The sequence below is a fragment of the Lipotes vexillifer genome, unplaced genomic scaffold (assembly GCF_000442215.2).
Source record: "Lipotes vexillifer unplaced genomic scaffold, Lipotes_vexillifer_v1.1 scaffold514, whole genome shotgun sequence".
Lineage (NCBI taxonomy): Eukaryota > Metazoa > Chordata > Mammalia > Artiodactyla > Lipotidae > Lipotes > Lipotes vexillifer.
Genome location: NW_006789975.1, coordinates 242,204 through 255,997, shown reverse-complemented (window position 1 = coordinate 255,997; position 13,794 = coordinate 242,204). Strand labels below are relative to the sequence as shown.

General features: G+C 46.8%; 1 protein-coding gene across 2 annotated transcripts in view; it reads left to right on the top strand.

Annotated features, from left to right (window-relative positions):
* The first annotated feature begins 6,059 nt into the window (after nt 1-6,059).
* CLTB (clathrin light chain B) overlaps nt 6,060-13,794 on the top strand; it is a 19,633-nt gene continuing 11,898 nt past the window's right edge. For both annotated transcript variants that reach the window (XM_007463070.1, XM_007463069.1), the window contains exons 1-2: nt 6,060-6,452; nt 11,465-11,511. In XM_007463070.1, the coding sequence (XP_007463132.1) occupies nt 6,266-6,452; nt 11,465-11,511 (234 nt within the window). In that variant the 5' untranslated portion in view covers nt 6,060-6,265. The remainder of the gene's footprint in view (nt 6,453-11,464; nt 11,512-13,794) is intronic.

The window sequence follows — 13,794 nt, the reverse complement described above, 5'->3', positions numbered from 1 at the left end:
AGAAGCATAAGAGAACTTTCTAGGGTAATAGATGTTTCATATCTTGAGTGTGCTGATAGTTATACAGGTATACACATCAGAACTCATGGAATTATACACTTAAAATGGACACACTTTATTGATTATAAACTTTACCTTATAAAGCTGATTTTTCAAAAAGACTTAAGAGACATAAGTAAATGTAATATGGAGACATTGTTTAGATCCTGATTCTAACAAACCAACTGCAAAAAAATAAGACAACTATGAAAATTTGAATACTTACTGAATATTTGCTGATATTAATATTCTTAATTTTTATCTATGATAATTAATATTGTGATTATATTAAAAGGGGGTAAGAAATCCTTCTATTTTAGAGACATATTTATAGATGAATTGATATAGCATGTGGGATTTGCTTTAAAAGAATTAAAGCACGGGGCAGTGGTGGGGATGTAGGTGAAACAAGTTTGGCCAAATATTGATAATTATTGAAGCTGGCTGATGGGCACACTGCGGTTTAGTATATTATTGTAATTATAATTTTATTATTATATTATATATTATTATATTATATATTAATTTTGTTATCTCTATATTTGTATATGATTGAAATTGTCCATAATAAAAACTTTTTGTAAGGAACTTAGGAGTTATATCAACCAAATGCAATGTTTTGATCTTGTCTGGATCCTAAGTGAGTAAACCTACAATAGAAAGATATTTATGGCACAAGTGGGGAAATCTGAATACGGACTAGATAATGGATGACGCTGCGGAATTTGGAGGAGAAACTTTTTTTTGATGTTATAATAATTCTGTGGTTATGTAAAGAAGAAGATGAAGATAAGGACTAAGGAGCAGGAAGAGGAGAAGCTGCGGCCATAACAAGGATCACACCTGGAACGTGATCTTGGTTTCTTCATCTTCCTCTCAAAGGTACCAGAAGTTCTCATAGAAATTGTTTATTCTTTCCCCTGTCAGCTTTATTGAGATATGAATGACACACAATATTGAGTAAATTTAATGGGTACAACCAGTTGACTTGATACATTCATATATTGCAAAATAATTACCACCATAGCTTTAGCCTGCACATGTATGATATTAATCATCACCATTTCTCTCTCTTTTTAAATTGAAGTATAGTTGATTTATAATATTGTGTTAGTTTCAGGGGTACAGCAAAGTGATTCAGTTATATATATATTTTTTCAGATTATTTTCCATTAGAGGTGATTAGAAGATACTGAATATTGTTCCCTGTGTTATACAGTAAATCATTTTTGCTTATCTATTTTATGTATAGTATAATTGTTTGTATCTGTTAATTCCATACTCCTAATTTATTCCTCCCCCCATTTATCTCTCCCTTCCCCCCTTTTCCCCTTTGATAACCATAAGTTTGTTTTCTATGTCTGTGTGTCTATTTGTTTTGTATGTAGATTCATTTGTATTGTTTGTTAGATTCCACATATATGTGATATTATATAATAATATATAATAATTGTCTTTCTCTGTCTGACTTTCTCTAGGCCTAGTCTCTAAGGGCACCCATGTTGCTATTGCTGTGCCATATATATATATATATATATATATATATATGGCACATCTTCTTAAACCAGTCATCTGTTGACGGGCACTTGGGCTGTTTCCATGTCTTGGCTATTGTAAATGGTGCTGCTATGAACATTGGGGTGCATGTATGTTTTTGAATTAAGAGTTTTTGTCTTTTCCAGATATATGCCCAGGAGTAGGATTGCTGGATCATATGGTAACTCTTATTTTGGCCTTTTTAAGGAACCTCCATACTGTTTTCCATAGTGGTGGTACCAATTTACATTCCCACCACAGTGTAGGAGGGTTCCCTTTTCTCCACACCTTCTTTGTAGACTTTTTGATGATAGAGAAATGGTTTATTCTTAAGCCTGGAATATTTTGCTGTGCCAGAAAGTGAGAATGCTCTCAAAGAATGATGTAGACATATCAGAAACACAGGAGCCAGCTTGAAGGGGCTCCCAGTGACCCAATCTTGGACAATTTGAGCACTAAAATAAATAATGATAGCAAAATACTACAACCCACTTGGATCAAATGAGTCTATGAATCTTGCAGACATAACAAACAAACAAACACTTTCCCTATAGTAGAAAGCCAACTAATTAATGTATAAGGAATGATGGAACTAGAAAACTACCATTTGGCAACTATCATTATAATACCTGAATCATGCAAAAATCAATAGATGCTATAATGAATGAATCAGTGTAATTTTACAGAGCGATATAAAATTTACAATATTAATGTACCCTCCACAAGATATTTATTAATTATAAAGGGAAAAGTAGTAATTTTACAGTGGAGAAACCTAACAGACACCACCTTAACCAAGTGATCAATGTTAACATCACCAGTGGACATCCCTGGCGGTCCAATTGTTAAGACTCCGGGCTTCCAGTGCAGGGGATGTGGGTTTGACCCCTGGTTGGGGAACTGAGATCCCGCATGCCCGCGGCTAATATATAAAAAATACATAAATAAATATCACCAGTAACTGGAGAAATTGACATTATGTGCTTCCTGAAATGATGCACTGAGAGGAACTCAGCATCACATTTGTATTATTCCTGCCAAAAATGTTTAACCTGAATCTAATTAGGAGGAAACAAAGACAACTCAAATTGAAGGATGAAATAACTGACCAGTAATCTTCAAGACATCAATGTCATGAAAGAGAAATAAAGAGAGGAACGGTTCTAGATTGAAGGAGATCAAACAGAGAAGGTAACTGAATGCAACACATAACTACATTATTTGGGATTTTCTTTTCTTCTATTGTTGGGACATTTGGTGAAATCTGAGTAAGTTATGTCAATTTGATAATGGTATTATATCAATATTAATACCTTGATTTTGATAATTGTATAATGGTTATATAAATGAATGGCCTTATTGTTAGGAAAACACAAAGTGAAATATTTTGGGATGTAGGGTCATGGTGTCTACAACTTACTCTCTAACAGTATAGGAGAAAGAGAGATGGAAGAAAAAAGAATAAAGACAATGTGATAAAATGTTATCATTTAAGGAATCTGGTGAGAGGCCTATGGGAATTATTTACAGTTTTCTGTAAGTCTGAAATTAAAAGTTGAAAAGGGCGGGGGGGAACCTTGAAAGTAAAAAAAAAAAAAAAAAAAAAAGGAGCTTATTAGTGGGAATGTAAAATGGTGTAGTGGCTCTGGAAACCAGTGTGGTGATTCTTCAAAATATTGAAAATACAATTACCATATGATCCAGCAATGCCATTCCTGGGTATATATCTAAAAGTACAGAAAGCAGGATCTCAAAGAGATATTTGCACAGCTGTGTTAACAGCAGCATTATTCATAGTAACTAAGGTGGAACCAACCCAGGTGTCCATGGACGGATGGATGAAGAAAATGCGGTATATACATCATACAATGGAATATTATTCAGCCTTAAAAAGGGAGGACATTCTGTCACATGCTACATCTGTCAGAGCATGGTGAACCTTGAGAACATTATGCTAAGTGAAATAAGGATACAATACTGTATGATTTCACCTTCGTGAGGTATCTAAAGCCGTCAAATTTATATTAGCAGGAAGTAGACTGATGGTTGCCATGGGCATTGAGGAAGGGAAAGTGAGGAATTGTTTAACAGGTATAGAATTTTTTTGTTTGTTTTATAAATTTATTTATTTATTTTTGGCTGTGTTGGCTCTTCGTTGCTGTGCGCCGGCTTCCTCTAGTTGCGGTGAGCGGGGGCTGCTCTTCGTTGCGATGCGCAGGCTTCTCATTGTCGTGGCTTCTCTTGTTACGGAGCACGGGCTCTAGGCGTGCAGGCTTCAGTAGTTGTGGCACATGGGCTCAGTAGTTGTGGCTCGCGGGCTCTAGAACTCAGGCTCAGTAGTTGTGGCGCACAGGCTTAGTTGCTCTGCGGCATGTGGGATCTTTCCGGGCCAGGGCTCAAACCTGTGTCCCTTGCATTGGCAGGCAGGTTCTTAACCACTGCACCACCAGGAAAGTCCTAGAATTTGTTTTGTAATATGAAAAAGTTCTGGATATCTGTTGAACAACAATGTAAATGTACTTAACACTACTGAACTGTGCACTTAAAAATGGTAAAGGCCATACTTTTGATGTATTTTTTACCACAATTAAAAAAAAATCTCTGAATTAAAAAAATAGAAGTTAACATAGTGAATGATTTACAGATGAAATTATATAATATATGGGGAGGAATAAAGGTTGCAGATGAAACAAGACTGACTATGTTGGTAACACTGAGGTTCAGGGGTTATTATGTGGAGTTGTATTATATCAATCTTTCTACTCTTCTGCATGCTTGAAATTTTCCATTAAAAATGTTTTTAAAATTTCTCCACTTCAGACTTCATAAGCTGAAATTTAGATTCTGTGCGACTGTCCCATATCTTTACTCAACTTTATTTATTCATGTCTTTTGACTATTACTGAGCTTCACAATTAAATGGAGAATTAGAAGACAAGAACTGTGTTTAGAGATCTCCAAAAATATTTAGGGAGGTGTCAAGAAAGTGGGAATCTCCAGCACAAAGAAGTGCTGCATGGTTCAAAAGATAACTTTTTAACGATCATTTTTAATATTCATGATTAAGAATAAGAGTCATGTACAAGAGCAAGCATGGTTGCAGAATGATCTGGACCAGTAACTTGTATAAATTAAGCATGGAGCTAAATTCTGCTGATGGCTAAATTAGGAAGAAGCAGGAAGGAAGGAAGAAATAGCTGGGAAGAGTGCCTGTAGTGGCACCGAAGTCTCTGGGAACCAAGTAAGAATATCCAGGGGAGAGCACGGCGGGCACAGAGCATGTTCACTAGTCCTTCTGTCTCTACGAAACCTGGAGTCCACATTTATGGCTGGTTTGTTAAACTAGGAAACTTTCAAGGTCTTTTCAGCACCTGAGCCTGCAGCTGGGGGAATGAGGGAGAGGAATGAGATGGATGATGGTGGAGTGCTGTGCTTGGACCAGGTTGTGCAGGGCCTGAAGCTTCTTTCTTTCTTTCCTACAGTGATAAATAATTATGTTCTCAACATAACAGTGAAAACTACATCAAAGTATTACTGTGCAAAACTGAAGTTGCCCTTCGGTCTAGCTTTCTGCTCCCCACCCCCAAGGGAACCCCCAGTTTGCAGCACATCTTTCCTTTCTCTTTTCCAGGTTATAGTTGACTTTCAGGTTTCAAATCAGAAAGAGAAAATCCCAAAGCCCAGATCCAATGGTGGCTCTCCGGGCCCCCCAATACCCTGTGTTTAAATGTCAGAGCGCCTTTTACGCTGTGCTGTCTGGCCATTTCCCATCTGTAGGCCTCTTAGGTTGTAATCTCCCCATCACCAAGGCTCGGTTTTACTGTATTTTGGAGACTGTTTATTCAGGGTGACTGAACGGCAGGCTCCCTGGATAAATTAGGTCTGCCTTTCCCAAGCTGGTTCATACTTAAGGGACATTTAAGGGACCCAGCCTCCAAGTAGGGACCCAGTCAGGACACACAAACTCTGGCGGTCTGAGCTGAAGCCTCACCGAATGAAAGGAAGCGCTGAAGAAATGCACGGAAGCAACACGGCCTTGTGGGAAAGGCCCTGGACTTGTAGGAAAGATGCAGTAAAACCGTGGGACTTACTGTCATTTCTCCAAGGCTCATGATAATGGGCTTCATAATACCCGCCTAGCTTAGGAGAAGAAACTTTTGCAGAATGAATCAGGAGCCAGGTTGCGCAGCGACCACTCCCTCGGTGCTCCCGAAGCCCGGGCTGCCAACCTGCGGTGGCCCTGTACACGCTATGGTCACTTTCTGCAGTCCACTTCGCCTCTAGACCCTGAGGGAGCTGCGCCCTGTCCTGTGTCCTGAAAATGCGTGCTGCTGGCCCGGAGCGGGGAGCGCGGCCCGGGCCTCTGGGCCCCTCGGGCTGCAACGCCGTCCTGCTGCCGCCCTCCTGTGGCCGCTGTGAGGCGACCTCCGGCCGTCCTGCGGGCCTCCTCCCTCGGCCGGTGACATCACCGCATTCCCGTCCCGGCTCCTCCCGCCTGCAGCCGCAGTGACAGGCGAGCCGGGCCCGGTGGCGGAAAGGAAGTGCGGGGCCGCCGCGCCGAGCCTGTCCCCGCCAAGGCCGGCTCCCCCGGGCGGCTCGGGTGACAGTGTCGCGGCCGCCGGGCGCAGGGCGGGGCACGCGCCGGGCAGAGCCGAGCGGCAGGCGGACGCTTCAGAGAGACGTGGGGAAAATGGCTGATGACTTTGGCTTCTTCTCGTCGACGGAGAGCGGGGCCCCCGAGGCGCCCGAGGAGGACCCGGCGGCCGCCTTCCTGGCCCAGCAGGAGAGTGAAATCGCGGGCATAGAGAATGACGAGGGCTTCGGGGCACCTACTGGCAGCCAGGCGGCCCTCACGCAGCCGGGACCCGCGAGTGGGGGTGAGTCAGCCTGGTGGCCTGGGGGTTGGGGGACCTGGGGCTCGCACCCGGGGTACCGGGTGGAGTGAAGAGGGCCTGCTATGGCCAGCCAGGAGCAGGTCTGGGGCTACTGTGTACCTGACCGGGACCTGGAGGAGATGCGGCGGGGCCGGGGGGATCTTTTGGAGATCCCCATCTGAGGCCTTGCCTGGGGCTGTGGATCTGGTGGCTCGTCATGACATTTCATCCCCAAGCCAACTCCACTATTGCCTGGCTCTGGAATCCAACACAGCCCAGGCTTGAGCTTCCCAGTAGGCTGGCTGCCCCAGGCCGAGCCCTGCAGGTGTGGGCAGAACCCCAGATCTCCCTGCCCCTCAGAAGTAGCTCCCTCCTAACAGCTGGGAAAGCAGGGGACGCTGGGTGCTCCAAGAACTCACAGACCTTCCCTGGGGAACACCTGCCATCCTGCAGTCACTGGTCTAGGCACTTTTCTTACATTTAATCATTTCATATACATTATTAAACCCATTTCAGAGATGGCAAAACCGAGGCTCAAAAGGTACACTACTGAAACAACTAGTAAGTGGCAGAGTGAGGACTCTAAACCATTTCTCTCTAACTCTAACCCTTTCCACCTGACCACACTGTCTTCCATATGCCAGGCTCTGAGTTAGACACCAGGGTGGGGGCAGGAGCACAGAGGGCTTCAGTCAGATGTGGTCCTGTCCTCCTGGGGTTTGTAGCTCAATGGTTTTCCAAAGGTGGTCCAGGACTCAGGATTTGGGGCCTGGTCCTTGCAGTACTGTGTTTATCAACAATGTTTCTGCTGTGGCTCTGCCTGGAAGGGCAATTTCTTAACGTATCTAGTAAAAAAGTAGATATCACTTTCATGGGTACCTCCAAAACAGCGCTTGCTTCTTGTTAATGTTGTCGTTTTGGTAGGAGTTTATGGGCCTGTTGGAATAAGTGGTACCTTACATATTTTTAAAAAATGTTTACAAGTAAGGATCCTTTTAGTCATGTTTGTATTCATTCAGCATTTACTGAGCACCTACTGTGTGCCAGGCCCAGTGGGGATACAGATATGAATAAGACAGTTCCTGTGGCTTGAGGAGCTTGAAGCATCTCTGTATCCTCTTGGTATGAGAAACATAACAAGCCTTTTGTAACATATAAGAAACTGGAGGCCCAGAGAGCCTGAATATCTTGCCCAAAGTCACACAGCCATGAGTGACAGATCTGGGACTTGATCCCAGGCTTCTCAACTGTGGGCTCCATGCTCTTTCAAATGCTGTGGCAGTCACCCTGGGAGGTGATGAGATGTAGAGGTAGGGAGGGGGTTCTTTTGCTACCCAACCAAGCCAGCAGTGGAGGACGTCTGAAGCAGCAGCAGCTCCTAGCCCTTCAGCGGGACCCTCACACATCCCAGGGAATTCCTAGGAAATGTGGGCCCACGTTCATGTACCAGTATTTATTTGTCCACATCTTCCCCTTGAGACCACCAACTTCCCCAGTCAGGTTGGCCTGGGAGAGGCCCTGCTGGGAAAGCCAGTGTCAGAACCACCTAAGAGAGAAGCAGGTAGAAGTCAGGCAGAGGGCCACAGAGGTGGCTGGGGGTTGAGCAGACTGTGACCTCTCCCAGGACAATGGGGCTCCAGGGGTTTACAGCCTGGATGGGAGGTTCCCTCTCCGGCAGGGGTGGTGCACAGATTGGCCCCAGACCTGAGGTGGCAGGGAGAGAAGCGGGGACATGGCCCTCTGAGGGTCTCCCAGACTCACAACCAGTAAAGCTGCAAATGCTCAGCTGCTCTGCTGAGTGGGGCATGGGGATCCGGGAGGGGTTACGGGATGGCGGCTCAATAGGTGGCCAGATAGGATGGAATTGATCCGATCCTCCTAGGCCTAGACGGTGATGAGCAAGTAATCCACCGAGACCAGTGATGAGTGCCAGAAGCCCAAATGAGGTGTGGAAAATGTGCCTTGGGCTGCTGGGAGCTGGGCGGAAGCTCTCGCAGCCAGCACCACTCATCACTACTGAGTCTCGTCTCTTAAATGATGCCCCTGTGCTGAGTGCACTGACGTTGGGCTCCCAGGTACCCCTGGGGAAACTGTTTAGTGTAGGCCTGAGCCTGAGCCACTTTGAGTCTCTCCTCTGGGGCTGGAACTAAAGCCAGCCTGAGCAATGGATACTTTGTTTCCATTCATCAGCCTTGGGTAGGGCCCAGGAGGTGTGTACATTTTCACACCCAGATTTCTAAGCACTCCACCTGGCTCTGACCCCGACTTGCCCAGTCATTTCCTGGCAAGCCCATTTCCCCTGATGGGCCTCAGTAACCTCCCAGGAGTGTTCTGGACCCTTGTCTGCCCCCGTTCCAAAAGGGGTCAGGGATCTGAGAGAAGCAACACCCACACAGTTATCCTTGGGACTCGTATCTGCCATACTCCGGTTCTGCTGGCTTCAGACTGTGGACACGTGATTATCAACGTGCCATGGGCTACTCATTGTGGGGACAGAGACTTTTAATTCTGTGTGTGGGTACGTGTGGATTCCCAAAGAAGTTAAGCCTCATTCCAGGGGAACGCTCATGGGACTGAGAGACTGGGGCACAGAGACTTTCTGAAGGCCAGGGTGGGCACCTGTGGACAAGGGGCCTGAGGCTGGGACTGGTGGGGGAGGCGGGGCCGCAACTTCCCCTCCAGAAATGCCAGGTGCACAGACCAGCATCATCGTGAGTGGACCCTGGTAACTTAAGGCCCTGGTAGAGGAGATGCCCCAGGAGAAGAAGCCACTTTGCAGAAGATGCTGCCACTGATTTAGGGGCCAGGCCACCCATGCAGGAGAAACCCCATCTGAATGAGTAGGGAGGATGGCTGACAACGGTTGGTCAAAATCAATCACTGTTTGGCTGTGAAAACAAAGTTGATTATAATCTATATCAGCTGGGCATTATTTCCATGGGATTAAGTATCCTTCTCTTCAGTCCCCAAGCTGAAAACACTGTCACCATTACTCACAGCTCTACCTGGCTGGTAAAGTGTACTTGTCCACCTGTGGTGATCTCGTGCAGCCTCCTGTGGGTCTTGGCTAAGAGGCATTGCAGTTTCTGAGAGTCCTCAGGCCTGGTAGATAACAGTGGGCCCCCAAAGAGTAATTCAGCTTCCATTTAGCCAACACTGCTCACCCTTAGGAGCTGAATGGGGTACAGAGCCTGATAAGGGAGTGAATGACCCGTGGGAGGTCACAGTAATCGCATAAGAGTGTGGGGGGGGTTCTGTACGATATTCTGGGATACCCCACAGTTGAGACCTTCCATCAGCACCCAGGGAAGTAGGGGAAGTAGCAGAGGGCTTCCCAGAGGGGATGTAACTTGTGAACTGGGCCTTGGAGAACAACTGGATCCCAAAGAGCATTCTTTAGTGAGGGAAGCAGGAAGAAAGGTGTGGGATGCGGCATAGTGTGTTTGGGGAAGGAGGAAACCAGAATAGGGTTTGTGGGAGGGACTGGTGGGAAGTGAGGCAGGAAAAATGGGCTGGGCCAGATTGTAAAGATCCTCACGAGCTATGGGCCAAGGTTCAATGTACTCATTCAACAAATATTTATTGGGCTCCTATTATGTGTCAGGCACTGTTCTAGTTGCTGGATCCCAGCAGTGGACAAAACAAAGTCTCTGCCCTCCCAGAGGGCATTCAAGTGGGGAAGACAGATAATAAGCACATACAAAAATAAACATATCAGGCTGTGGTAGGTGCTACAGAGAAAATAACTGCCCAGGGGAGGAGGTAGGGGTGCTGGGGGATGAATGTCAGGGGTGGTCAGGGAAGGCCTCGAATAAGGCAGTGTTTGAGCAGCAGCTGAAGGGCGTGAGGCAGCAGCCCACATAGAAATGGGCAGGAGAGCTTTCTAGGGAGAGGGGACAGCACCTGCCGAGGCCCCAAGGAAGGAGCAGGCTCTATCGGCCACCATGGTCCACGGGAAGTGGATTTCCTTTTGGTTTGTGTTCATTATATTTTTAATTAGAGGAGTGACATAGGTAAGTGTATGCTTTTCAAAACATCAACCTTGGCAGCTGGTTTGAAAGAGGTTTGGGAGAGGGTGAAGATGGAGGCAGGGAGGCCAGTGAGTGGACAAAAACCATTTATTCCTTCTTTCTTTAATGCACTGATTCACTTGCTTATTCAACAAATAGTTTCTGAGTGCGTCCTAAGTCACAGGTACCGTGTACGGCTCTGGGGAAGACAGCGGTGAGGATAATGGACACAGGCGTGCCCGTCCAGGTGCTTGCCACTAGCGGGACAGACAGGCCAAAGTAGTTGTACAGGTGGGCCAGGCTGGGGGCAGAGGGCGGAGGGCAACTTTGAGGATTCTTGTTGCAGCAGAAACCACAGGAATTTGTGACTAACCAGATGTCAGGGAAAGGGACCTGGAGGAGTCATTGTTTAGGTGAGGGCAAAATCGACTCCTTCTGGGAGGGGCAGGAGGAGGAAAAGTAGGCCAGGTGCTGCCTGGTGGGGGCTGTGATTCCTGCTCTCCGAGGTGGAGCCATTGCTCAAGGCACCACAGGGACAGGCAGAGACGTGCAGGCCCCTCTTCCTGAGCCCTCGCAGACCCTGCCCTGAGCCTCCAGAGCCTCTGCCTGCTCACCGGGCACAAGCTCCACAGGCAGTTGGGCCATTCCCAGCCGTGGCTGAGGGGAAGTCAATTTTGGGTAGGTGAGGACCTATTATTGGCTGGGTGACCTTGGGCAATCGATTACATAGCCTCTCTGAGCCTCAATTTGAGAATCTGTAAAATGGGTTGATAACAGCTTTGTCATAAGGCTATGGTGAAAATCAGAGGTCATAATGGCTGTGAGAAGGCTTTGTGAACAGTCAAGGATTGAGCCCAGGTTATTTACATAGCCATTATGTGTGTGTGTAGGGCGGGGAGTCAGTACGCACATGGACATGTACAGAGGTTGCTTCGGGGGCTAATGTAAGACCCTGCTTGCTATAAGCTGAGCAATGAGTGATGCTGTCTCCTGTTCTCTTTCCAGCGGGTTCTGAGGACATGGGGACCACAGTCAATGGAGATGTGTATCAGGTAAGCAAGATTCTGTCGTAGTAGGGGAAGGGACCGACAGCCTGGGTCTCAGTAACTTTTGGCCCCCATCATGGGTAGGATTAGGGATTCAAGTTCTGTTCATTGGGATGGGAACATCAAGAAAGATTTTGATGTGGTTCTTTTGGTCATGTAGGAGAAGGGGATGAAGAATAAGGACCACAGGGATCAATGGGGTGTTGCCTCAGGTTGCCCGTGATGATGTCCAGCTTCCAGAGGGAGAGATTAAGTGGCCTGCAGTGGCATGGACTAAAGGAAACACAGGGCCCTGCACACGTGTGTGCCATTGGTGGGAGGCTGAAGCCAGTGGTCTTCTCCACCATGTCTGAGCATTTTAACTGGGGGAGCCTTGGACCCAGAGATTCCACTTCTCAGAATTTTCCCAAAGGAAATAGCTGGACAAGCACACCCAGATTCTTTGCAGGATTATTTATAATAGCAGACAAACTGGAAACAACCTAAGTGCCTAGTATTGAGGGTCTGGGTAGGTAAATTGGAAAACCATTCTGCTGTTAAAAAGAGCAGTCAGAGCTTTCTGTATTGACATGAAAAGATGCCTATAATATAGTAAATGGAAAAGCAGCTTGCAGAATAATATGCACAGTATGGTCCTGTTTTTTATTTTAGAAATATGTTTTCGTGAAAGATCTGAAAGGATGTGTACCAACTGTTAACAGTGGTTAGCCCCGAGCTTGTGGGAGAAGGGGGGATAAGGAAAGGGCTTTCACTTTCACTGGATTGTCTTAAAATTCTTTGTAGTGATCCTATAACACACACACTAGAAATAAAGATATTTCTAGTTAAATACTCCTTCTCTCCACACTCACTTAACCCCCCTCCCTTCATACATACACAGTTCATTTTGAAAGTACTTAACTTGGACCACAAATAGCATCCCCAGGACCCCACAGATGCAACAGTCTTTACCCCCAACCTGCAGATACCTGGGTGGGGGCAAAACCTTCACTGGATAAACTTTAATTCCCACTGGACTGGCTCAAAGACCCTTGACTGCTGGGGCTGCAGCTGCAGGATCTCCTGAGCTCTGCTTCGTTGAGGAGCTGGCCTTCTAAATCCTCAGGGAGAACAAACAATACTTTCTTATGTAAGAGAGATGGGCTGGTACCTTACACAGGGCAACGGGCCAAGTCCCATTTCTGGAAAATTACTCAACTACCAGCAAGCTAGAAAAGTCAGTCTCTAGGACTTTAAGGGCTTCGTGTCTCCCTGGGCCTGAGAGCACCAAATAAGCAGCATTGACGCCGGTACAGTTTGGCAGAGCGTTGAGACTCAGGCTGCTCCTGTCCTGGGCACACTCAAAAGGACGTGGCCTGACCCAAAAGGTCTGTGTCCTAAAGTGGCCCTGGAGCTGGAGATACACTTGGGACTGGAGAAGTACCTAGAACACCATGAGCAGGATAATTTTCCCTTTCTATACATTAGGATCTTGAGGCCTTCTCCCTCCCTGCCCCAGGCCTCGCTTTGTATTTAATGGATCTGAGAAACCCTGGGCCTCCTCCCCAATCTCGGTGGGAACTCTTATTCTCCCTGCTACCAAGAATAACCCCAGCTATGTTTATCTGTAACTCATTTCACATCTGTGCCACGCTAGCATCCTTACAGGCAGGGGAGGGGTCACAGATGAGGCGAGTCACTCAGAAGCTTAGTGGCCAAGTTCAGGTTCATCTAGGTCTCCTGCCCCTAATCTGGTGCCCTTTGTACCATCCCCTTGTTGCTGGAGCAGGCAGGCCACAGCAGCTGGCTGGCGGGTGGGAAGCCCCTGCAGACTTTTCTTAGGATGGAGCATAGAGCAGGGTCTGGCTTGTGCACCCCAGGCTTTCAAGGGTCCTGGGCAGAACTTTCCTGCCACCTTTCTTAATCTTTTCTGGAAGGCTATGGGCCACTAGGGGATCCAACTGTGAACCTGATCCCCAACAAGGCCTAAGGATAAGCCTGCATCCCCGTTGAGCTACTTAGAGGAATCAACAGCTCAGCTCAGCTTAGCTTTAGCTGGTCAATCCCACAGATCGGTTATGCCTCATCCTCCTGGCTGTCCCTGGAGTCACAGCACATGCTCGGACAGCATGGCCCCCTGGAAGCCCTTGTGGTGGTATCCAGTGTCCAACGGAGGGGTCCCTCGGGAGAGGAGTGCTGGGGAGCTGGGCTGAGACAAGCCTGGCCCTGACTGTAGCCTGTGGCCTTTTGGTCCTGGCCATTCCTGCCTGACCCCTTCCCTTTCGAACTTGGGAGGAGCTCAGAGCATTC